This window comes from Protobothrops mucrosquamatus, unplaced genomic scaffold (assembly GCF_001527695.2).
Source record: "Protobothrops mucrosquamatus isolate PMUCROS unplaced genomic scaffold, P.Mucros_1.0 scaffold67, whole genome shotgun sequence".
Taxonomy (NCBI): Eukaryota; Metazoa; Chordata; class Lepidosauria; order Squamata; family Viperidae; genus Protobothrops; species Protobothrops mucrosquamatus.
Window position 1 is genome coordinate 704,427 of NW_015386445.1, and position 11,105 is coordinate 715,531.

Here is an 11,105-nt window from a genome sequence, read left to right on the forward strand (position 1 = left end):
CAAAACAAGCAGAGATTGGCCCTCCTTTCAAGAAGTGTTTCCTGCCCCAGCTGGACAGAACCCCTCCTCAACACATTGGCTTCCACTAAAAGATGTAGGTCCTTTAGCTGAATTTTTTATCTGGGACAACTCCTGCAGATGTGCAGGCGACAGGATGGTTGTGAGTTCCGCAGAAACTGCACAGGCACGCAGAGGGAAGCTTCCCAAGAGATTCTCTTTCCATAAAAAAATAAATAGGATAGGACAGATGTATTTGTACTGGGACTGACGGGAGCTTTGCTTCCTACTGCTAGTTTTGCAAATGCATTGCTTGAACAGGTACCCTAGGCAGTGGGTCTCTTGACTGCCACAAGGCAAAAATTGTATGTATCCTCTTTACGGGAACTTCTGTTGCTGAGACAGTTGCTAAGTGAATTTCACCCCATTTTACGATCTTCCTTGCCATAATTGTTAAGTGAATCACTGCAGCTGTTAAGTTAGTAACACCGTTGTTAAGTGAATCCGTCTCCCCCATTGACTTTGCTTGTCAGAAGGTTGAAAAAGGGGATCACGGGACCCTGGGACACTGCGACCGTCGTATGTATGAGTCAGTTGTCAAGTGTCTGACTTTTGATCATGTTTCCATGGGGATGCTGCAATGGTCGCCAAGTATGAAAAATAGTTGTAGGTCACTTATTTTAGTGGTTTTAACTTTGGACAGTCACCCAATGAATGGTTGTGACCTGTTCCCCCCCCCCCCCCCCCGATGCTTCGTCCGAGCCCTGGGAGCAAAGAGCTGGGGAAAAGGCTGAAGCTCTGAGAGGGCACAAACTTTGCAAAGTGTCCCATCACTCTAGCAGTCTTATGTTACGATCCACTTGACTACACAAATAAGGGCTGAGCTACAGATAGTAGACCAGACCAGGGAATCGATTCCAGAGACTGCTGGAATTGGCGAGTGACAGAATCTTGCAATTGTTCTGGACTTCCTCCCATTGTCACATCTGCACCAAGGCGCTCTGCCAGCTGGACGGCCTCCTTCCCTCAGCCGTAAGGCGTTGTGAGCATTCTCGTTCTTCCCAGGCAGAGAAAAATAATGTATTTATAACGTAAGGAATTTATAAATGTAAATCATGGCTTTTTAAAAAACTTGCAGACGGCAAAGGCAAGAGAGAAACAGCCACAGCTCAGAGTACTTCGAGAGCCGGAGGAACGCTTTTCCTTCTAACGCCCATCGGAAAATCCACAAACAGCCTCAAGCTGGGAACCAGAGTGGACCGTCCAGCACAGCAGCTGCTGAATTGGTCTGCCAAACTCAGCTAAATGCTTTAGCTTTTAAAGGAGGTGAACAATGACACCTTCCTCTTAAATCCCCAGGCAAAATCTCAGGCCTGGACCAGTCTTTCCCTTCGGAGGCGTCTCAGAGACCAGATGAAGGAAAACACAAGTTTGTACATAGAGATTTATTGGTTCCAGTGAATCGTACAAATGGATCTGACCTGATGTCAATGCCAACATATCATTACTGGGATATGGAATGTAAACAGATGCTTCAAATAGAAACAGTCTAACTGCATCATTTAAAATTAAATATCTGACAATGTAATAAAGAAAAAAATTCTGCATTTAGGCATGGTGACAAAAATGTGTGAATTTAGGTTTATGAAGTCACCAGAATCACACAATATAATCTCCCCAAAAGTGGGGTTGAACTAAAGGGCTCAAAAGAGACCCAATGGGGGGGGGAGAGGAAGAAACCGAAAGGAGCATCTCACACACCCACCCACAGGGAGAGGACTGCACCCCGAGGGCTCCAAGGCAGGGCTGGGCATGTGCAAATGCTACGGCGCAGGTTTGTTGCAGACCAATTCTGAGCAACGCCCAGTTTCTGCTTCCAGAATCCCTCACTGCTTTCTTTGCAGAAACCCCTCCTCTTTGCTTCTTCACATATTCAAACCTGCTGTCATCAAAGCAATTCTAAATTTGACATTGATGGGAATGGCCCTGTTGGCTTTTTTTAGCAATAAGAACATGCCTCACTAGAAAAAAGCTCTTGTTCCGTCTCAAAGAACAACTTTTCTTCAAGCTCAGGCTGGCAGTTCCCTACAAGGGAAAAAAGTAACTGGGTTCCCCTCAATGGCTGCCTGTTTTGAATGGGTCTTGATGCAGATTAACTTGACTGACTCAATTCATGACCAAGACTTCTTGTTTGTGGGGGGGTGAAGGGCCCAAACCACAGGAGGGGTGGCCTCCCCGTGCACAGGTCTGCACTTGCTAATGATCTGACAAGGGTCTGTTTCTAGGCAGACAGGCTACACCCCAGTGCACACGAGAGGGGACAAAACAAAGGTGACCCAATGGGAGGTTAGGAAAGGCAGATTAGGAAACTGCAGAATCATCCTAGAGTCAGTCATGCAGACCTTTGGACACCCTCGGATCCATGTAAATCTTACACAGCCATTGGGATCAGGACTTTGGTAACACACAAAGAAAGTTGGGATAGCCACAAGTGCTGAAGAGAGAGGGCAGCTAAGCCTTAACTCTCTTCAAGATGAGGCTTCTGCTGAGCAGAGAGGGGCTGGGTTCATCCCTTCCTTAGGTGACAGAAGGGTGTGTTTGTATTTGTAAACCTCTGGAATTACCCGTCGTCGTTACCCAAACTTCATCGTGTGGCTGTGAGGCTACTGGAGAGCACAGGGCTGTCAGAGCCAGGCTGGGACTGCTCCTTCACAACTGGGTCTGAGGAGATAAAGAGAGGAGAGTTGCTGGAAACCAAAGGCCCTGTTATAACGCACCCGGGCTCTGCCTTGGGGTAGCAGGCCTTTCCGGCCTCCTGGGAAGACTTATCCAAGGCAAACTTTTCCTGCCCGGAGACTTGCTGCACCTGGCAATTTTGTGGGGAAAGGATGCTCTTCAGCAGTAATTCTTTTAGGTAGCTCCTATTTAGAAGTATAGTATGAGACATTAAGATCATCTGTGATGAAACCTAGCTATATCCCTAGAACTTGGAGTTTTTAAGAATTTGCTTTAAGCTGCTTTAATGCGTTCAAATGAAATAAATAAATAATCTAACATATTATTCAATGGGCAAGCTACAGGCACGTAATAGTGTTCATTCTGTAATTGTCAATGCTTAGCAGACTGACTGAAACAATGTCCTGGCAGGGACAACTATATTTTCACAGTGTTCTTGTGGTCTTCTGCACTTCCCCTTCTCCTTCTGCTTGCCACCTTTGCATTTTCAGCTAGCCATTAGTGGCGAGGAATTGTTGATGTGAACCAGTGTCTCACCAAGGAAGCCCAAGCAACTTGGCAAGGGAGCTTCCAACAGAAGCTTAACTCCTCAGCCCAAACAGGCTCACTGGCCTATCTCCAACTGGTGCCTGGGCCTTTCTGCTTTCTCCTGATGCTGTTCCTGGAAAGAATCGCCTCGGAGGTCGTCACTGCCTTTTAAATCTATAGATGCTTGGAAACAAGGGCTTTAGCGACTGTCCTATTCTTGATTTGTACTGTAATGCATGTAGCAGGAAAAATCTGAAACCTTTCAGTTATGAGAACAGATACTCCAAAACCCAAATACATTTAAATAAACATAATCAAATCAAACATTTAGCCCTCTCAGAACATCTTATATTTTCAAAGATTGGGACTGTGTCCTAAACTCTAAAAAATGTCTTCCAAACAGTTTTTCATTTAAATTTACCCATATCCCTTGGATAATTATTTCTAAGACAGCAGCCCCACCTCTCTTCTGCAACAGCCTCTGGAGGCACTTTAGTAATCAATGCCTAAGATAAATCGGTTTTGCAAAATATCAATGTGGAAGATTTTCTGAAAATATTCCCACATAGCAAAGAAATTGAAGTTTCCAAAGAAAAGCGATTGACAGCCAGCATTTTTGATAAAGAAAGGCTAAATTGGGCCTCTGCATTTCCATACCTCCCCCCAAAACTTACAGAAATAGGGGTGTTCCATGGCTTCTTTGGCCGTCAACCTCTGCTGATGGTCATATCGCAGGAGTTTGTCCAGAAGGTCCAAGACTTCTGGGCTGACCAGGTGTCTGTTTTCACTATGGATGAAATTCTCCCAGCGCTTCCGCGAGTGCCTGAAAGAAGAGGGGAGAAGCCGGGGGTCAGGGGGAGGCAGGTGGGGGATCACAGATCTCAGCAATGCAGTTGCAAGTTAGGTAATCACAGGCTGCCACAAAATTAAAACCTCATGAAACCGGAAGAGGAAAAAAAACCCGAGCACTGGAATTCCACAGGCTACAGAACTGGCCATACAATATTTGGAAGCCCTCCCGCAAGAAGGAAAGGCTGCACCTACTCAGAAAGAGGTCAGAAGGTCTGCCTGCCAGGAAAACCCAACTCACTTGGTGTCATCCTTCCTACTGTGGGTCCCAGTCTGGGTAACACAAGAGAAAAATATGCTACAATAAACTTACTGTCCCAAGATATCATTGAAGTGGGGGTCCAGTTCTATATGGTACTTCTTCAGATAACCATATAATTCATCTGTACCCAGAACCTTTGCGATGCGAACCAGCTGCAACAGAGAATAAATGTGTAGCACCAGAAAAAGTATGTAATTGTGGTTTAAAATACAATAAGCTAAATTTGTGGAGTTTGTCTTTAAAAGGAACAAAAACAAGTATCAAACTCAACTACCCACATTAAAATACTTTGCAGGAGATCAGTGATCTCTGTTTTAGAAAGATAATGTAATACAAGAAGTATTTCGAAATGAACGTGGGTTTTGTCTAATTATAAATGGTTGTGTGTTATTATTAATTCGATATAACTTTGAAAGTCTTATTGCGCAATGAACGCTTCTTGGGTTCTTATTTCGGGTTGCTGTACTTCTCATTTTCTTTATTTGAATGAAGGCTCACTATGCAAAACTACAAGAATAAATTCTTTATTTTAACAGCTCTATTGACATTCTTAGAGCTATGGCAATTTAGGAGTAGGAATAAGTTGACTGGGAATATATGAAAGGGGCTTCAAATGACCAGGATAGGCCTGGAAGCCACTAGAAGCCTATAACATTCAGATCTCCAACGTCTAGCCAAGGGTAGTCCTTTCTTCAGAGTCACACTCTCTCCTGTGCCAGGCCTCAGCCTCCATGCCTCAGGTCCGGCTCTGACCAAAAGCCCCACATGGTGCAGGCAGCTCCAGAACCAGAACAAGAAAATGGGAAGCAGCAGCATCTGCTGTTTCCTTGCCTGCCAATGTGCCTGTCCTAAGAATCCAGTCCTTTTAATCATCCCACAATTTTGTGCTCCCCCCAAAAGGTGTGTCACAATGCAGTGTTGAACATATACTGTGGTGGCAACTCAATATATTTCCAAATATTCTGAGTCGCCCCTCAAACCTCTCGTTTACTTCTTTGCCATAAAGCAAGTCACCTTTTTCAGGCTGTTCCAGCACCATTCAGGGCGTTCCATGGCAAAAGCAGCCCCAGCAGATGCACTCCAGAAGCCCAGGAAAAGACACCCGTTACAGCTTCTGGGCGCCATTTGCAGCATCCCCAACAGAGCTACCGTTAGTTCTGCCAAAGGCCGGTGGTCACCCCACATCCCAAGAGCCTTGCCTGACTCAGAGATTGTCTGGTTTCAATCTCCACTAAAAAGTGCAGCAAACTTTGGAGGCCGGGGCCTCCTTTGGGCAGCAAAAGGGAGATGCTGGAGATCCCAGCTGCTCTTGCCCCCGTTTCTCACCTGGTCATAGTTGTCCTGACCGTGAAAAAAGGGCTCTTTCCGGAAGATCATGCTGGCCAGCATACAGCCTAAGCTCCACATGTCTAAACTATAGTCGTACATCTGGGGAGTAGAGGAAACAGCAGAAACAAAACTATGAAAATGCACGCTAACATCTACTCCGTCTTCTTTACTTTCAGCTAAATTTTAAAACACACTATTATCACCTTTTATATAAGAGTTTTGTTCCAGCACCAGGGAAGGGAGCGGTTTCGAAAATGAATTCTAGCAAGGATCTGCGCTTCTCCCTCCAGGCTGTGTGTTAGCTGAATGGATGGCCAGATCAGGAACACACGGCACATACTCAGGTTTGGCCCCAGCCAGTCAGGGCCAGTTGCCTCTTCTGTGCTAATATTACTCCCTAATTTCCTTTTCCTTTGTCTACCCAAAGTGCAGGGATGATGCTCCCTCTGCAAAGCTCCTGAACCTCAGGAAGTGCGCTCGGAATTGCCACCCAAGGGGGCAAAAAGGACTCTGCGCTCCAGTGAACAGGAATACTCAGGCAAAGGGAACCGACTCTTGTATCTTTAAGGCCCTTGTTTTGCTTTCTTCCCCACCCAGTGTTGTCAAGACCTCTTTTGGCAACCCGGTATTTCCTGCACACCTAGGAGAGGTCTGGGCCAGACAGTTTTTATTGGTCCAGATGTGTTGCCAAAAGTGTCCCTCTTCACAATGCCGGTAATTGATTTGGACAGAGAGCTGGTCTTTCCATTTCTATCAGGCTGAAAAAGATCCAGAGTTCCAGCCTAAGGGACACAGCAAGGCAGTTTGGGCTGGGGCTATCACACCTGTAGCACAACTACCTGATACTCAATGGTTTCCCAAATATTTCTAAAAATATTTTGCCAGCAAACAACTTAAGCACCTGGTCTCTAAACTATACTAGTTGGGGGAGGAGAGGGAAACAGCAGCTACAAAATGCTCACTAACCTGCATTGTGTCTTCTGCATGATCTCATGAGTTGTTGTCTCATATTTTTAATCTACTTTAAAATTTCATTTCTTTATATATTTGTGGCAAACCCCGCTAACCCTTTTTTGTGGGGAAGAGTGGAAAGTAGCACTAGCACACATCAGTTTCTCAGAGCGAGACCCAAAATGGAGGGCAAATCTTACTTGGTAGTCCACAAGAAGCTCTGGCCCTTTGAAGTACCTGGAAGCTACCCGGACATTGTATTCCTGAGCTGGATGGTAGAACTCTGCTAAGCCCCAGTCGATCAGCCGCAACTGTGAACAGACAAAACAGCCAGCTACTGAATACACTCTGGCAAATGAAGACCGCCCAACAGCTCCATTCTGCCTTTCCACTCAGCCTTATAAATTTAGCCCCGTACTGCCAGTCTGTTTGAGAATTGCTGGACAATTCACGTACTAACATAACCCATCAGACTCGCATAAAGAAAGTTCATTGTTGGAAAAGAGGGACCAGATGCCTGTGGGGACCAAGCCGAAAGGCTCCCGCCATCTTCTATCCACAACGTCAACTGCAAGGGGAAAGCCTCTGCAACAGACACCAGGTCTGCCTCCCAGCACAAGCTGGGTTTCCCACCTCATTCTCAAGGATCTCCTCCTAAGGATGGCAAAGCCAGCTGCATCAAACATTCACATGGCAGGAAGGGGGAGGGAGGCCATTTTCCTGGCCCAATTCAGCTTTAGACTAGAGGATCTCAAAAGGAATCAAGACGAAGACCTGGGAAGGAAATGGAAGGTGCCAAGTGGAGCCAAAAGACCTGCTGGGGAAGCGCAGGGATGGCTGGGCCCTAAGGAGAACAGGGATCGATGGGCTGGTTGGCCCATTGATGAAAATCTGGTCATCTGAGGGCCTTGCAGACTTGCAGAACCACGGGGCTAGAAGCGACCTTGGAGGTCATCTAATCCAAACCCCTGCCCAAGGCAGGAATCCTCATACCATCTTGGACAAATGGTATGGGCGGGACAATAAACAATGGATGGAAACTAATGAAGCAGAGAAGCAATCTGGAAATAAGGAGAAACCTCCTAACAGTGAGAACAATTAATTGGTGGAACGGCTTGCCTTCAGAAGTTGAAGGTGCTTCATCACTGGAGGTTTTTAAGAAGAGACTGGATAGCCACTTGTCTGGAATGGTATAGGGTCTCCTGCTTGAACAGGGGGTTGGACTAGAAGACCTCCAAGGTCCCTTCCACCTTTATTCTGACTCTGATTCTTATTTAAAAACTAAAAAATATTGGAGCATTCAAGAGAAACTGTTTTACTTTTGTGGGGAAGGACATTTTGAAAAGGACAAAATATTTAGATCAGATTGCAGTTAAATGTCCAAAGGATGCTTCAATCGCTTTAGGAAAAACAAAAACAAAAAACTGTAGGGGTGATGACTTACTATGAACATATCCTGCTTATACCTTTATTAGTTTTATGTAATTGATATGGTTAAATAACGTAATCAATAAAGATTCTATTCCTTAAGATATCTGTGCCACCCCTCTCTGATGCACGGGGATGGGGGATGATGGGAGCCCTCCGATGCCTTTCAGAAGTGTTACCTTTTTTTGCTGATGGTCTATCATGACATTATGAGGCTTGACGTCTCTATGCATGATCCCCATGCTGTGACAGTAATCCAAGGCCTGAAAAAACATTTCCTTAGAAATTATGCTAGTAATGCTGCCCAACTCCAAATGGCTTTGAGCCATGAGCAATACTAAAAACAAAATATTTAAAAAACCAAATACAAAAAGAAGTCAAAAATATTTTTTAAAAAACTTGAAAGCACAGTGGTTAACCTGGAAGGCCCAACCAAGCACCAGCCCCACTCACACACGCCTTCCCAAAGGAATCAGCAGCCGGTTCAAGACCAGCTCAAGACTGGGAAGCCCCCTTCCTTCAGCAGCTTCTCGCCAAAGGCCATTTGAGAATGCTGCAGAAGCAAGGGGGACAGATGGGAGAGCCTCTCACCAGCTCACCGGGACCCCTGCAACTCTCCAGGCCCAGCCTGCCTTTCCCAGTCTGGATCAGCACCCAATGGCTTCATTCTGCTCCCTGCCAGATGGGCTCATCTTTCCCCCTTCTTCTCCTATCCCTTCCTTTTGGGTGATTAAACTAGGTTAGACACCTAGTTCCAATGCTTTCAGGAAATAATAATCTTTTGGCTCCTGAAAGAGTAACTATGGGCCAATGTTGCCAATGTTTACTCAACAGACTAAAGATAACTTAGAGTGATATATGAACCAACCAAAAGCTTTAGCCCCACATGAGTTAAATTCTGATTCTGTAACGTTTTGGATCTCAGCCAACATTCGCATGCCATTAATGCTGGGGCAAAGACATCTGTGATATTCTCAAGCCTGACTGCAAACTTTCCTATTTCTTTTCTTTTTTCTTTTTGGAGAAAATTTTAAAAAGTGATTTGTGATCATTACACAGCTCCCCATCTGAGAAAACTTAAATTTAGGTACCATGAATGTCTTAGTAAACGGCTGCTCCCTCATTGTAAACTGCTCGAAAACTTCAGCTACTGGGCAGTTTAAAATTTCTAATAATTGAAATCATGAACACTCACCTTGAGCAATTCATACATATAAAACCGAATATCAAAATCCGTTAGAATTTGGTACAGTTGCTGAAAGAGACACAAGAAAAGACAACAACGGTCAGGTTTTTGGCTCCATGACATTTTATGTCTTCTGTCCTCCGACTGGGTGGCCACAGACGCTCTTCTGCATTCAACAAGAAGTCTACAGGCTGACAGAGCCTCAGATGGCCCTGGAAAGCCAAGGAATGGGACAGGATCCTAAAGCCCCTTTCCTCAACCCAATTAATAATAATTAATAAACAATCAATAATAATTAATTTTTATATTTCCATAATTAGTATATCAATTGTAAATATATTTCCTAGCTCTTCTCTTCACCCAATGATATTCTCCTTCTATAACATTAAACAAATATAATTTCTAATATTTGACATTTTCCATATTTAAACGATTAAGTAAAAACATTTTCTTCTATATTTATACCAACACTACTCTGGCCTGTTGGATTTCAATTTCAATAATCCTGTGGAGGTATCTGTTCTACTCCAGTTTTCTAATTTATTAAAGTCTATGCCCTCTATCTGAAGAAACATTCGCTCGTATTTCCATTAGATTTTATATTCACTGATTATTTCACTAATACTTGGGCTCCTTCTCTCTATAATATTCCTACAACATATGTAGCTTCTACTCACCTTGTGAGTCCACCGAAGCCTGGCACTCCACAAGCAGTTCCATCAACAGACACACTGACCTACAACCAGCCTATGAAGCCCTCAGAATCAACTGCACCGCCAACCAGGGACAGCGCTGGCCCACAGCCAACCCATGCAAGCCCCCCTCCCACCAGTTCACCTCCCAACGACCCTCACCTGATGTAACTCCCCATCACAAGACCCTCACTTGACACACACATACCTGACCCATCACAAGACCTACTGACCACACTAAACTGAAGAACACGGACACCGACATCCCCTAAACTCTGCTGAAGATGTTACCTAGCCTGGTAACGAAACGTCTGGAAACCAACCCACAAGCTCGGAGAACGCACCTTCATCAGACACCCGAGCTACAGATGTTCACCACTATTGCAAACGCAGCTAATTCTTTTCAGCTTTCTCTCTAAAAAAATTCTTATATTTTTTTTTGCAATGTTATGTTCAACAAACTTGTCCCAGATTCTAACCATTCTACAGCCCCATCTTAATTTCCCAAAAAAACTGAACCAAATCCACCAGAACTACTATATTCATTTCAAAATTTAGCCCAGTTCCCAAATGAAGAGCGTGACTATGAAGAAAGTATCACCGCACAGAGATTAGTGTGGAATGACACCCTGCAGGGCCACTGTTGCTATGCCGAGCCTGATTCTCCAAGCAATGCAATAAGCTGGCTCTGCGTAGCTTTCTTTGAACTGTGCCGCAACAGCCGCCACCAGCTTCCTGTTGGCAGGTCAGCTTCTTGCAAATTGCCTTAAAGGCTCTACAGTTTGTTCTGCCAGAACAGCAACTCCACATTTCCTCTCCTAAGCATTTCTGACTCACCTTGAAGTCTGTATTATTGATGTATTCAAACACCAGAGCTGGAGTCTTTGACTGAAAGAGAGAACAGTTCGATTTACTTACACTCTGTTCTAGTGTGTTTTCCTAATTATTTCAAGTTTTTTTTAATTGACTCAAATTAAAGAACCGAATTGGTTTCTCTCATTAAAAGACATAGCGAGCAGCATTAAATTATCTCATTCTTGCTGGTTTCCTCATCTTTCCTGACCTACCTCGAGGACTGAAGGGGAGTTTTGTCTGAAAGAATATTAGAATATTTCAGAAACCAAATTATTAGAAATCCAATCCCAAC

The 11,105-nt window shown here is 44.5% G+C and overlaps 1 protein-coding gene across 1 annotated transcript; it reads right to left on the minus strand.

Annotated features, from left to right (window-relative positions):
• Window positions 1–1,430: 1,430 nt before the first annotated feature.
• Window positions 1,431–10,854, minus strand: LOC107284087 (casein kinase II subunit alpha'). The gene is made up of 8 exons (XM_015812093.1): window positions 10,796–10,854; window positions 9,276–9,335; window positions 8,260–8,343; window positions 6,853–6,963; window positions 5,699–5,800; window positions 4,424–4,524; window positions 3,936–4,084; window positions 1,431–2,718 (listed from the first exon to the last, which is right to left on the minus strand). The coding sequence occupies exons 2-8, from the start codon at window positions 9,291–9,293 to the stop codon at window positions 2,642–2,644; spliced, it is 642 nt and encodes a 213-aa protein (XP_015667579.1). The 5' UTR covers window positions 9,294–9,335; window positions 10,796–10,854; the 3' UTR covers window positions 1,431–2,641.
• Between the last annotated feature and the right edge of the window lie 251 nt (window positions 10,855–11,105).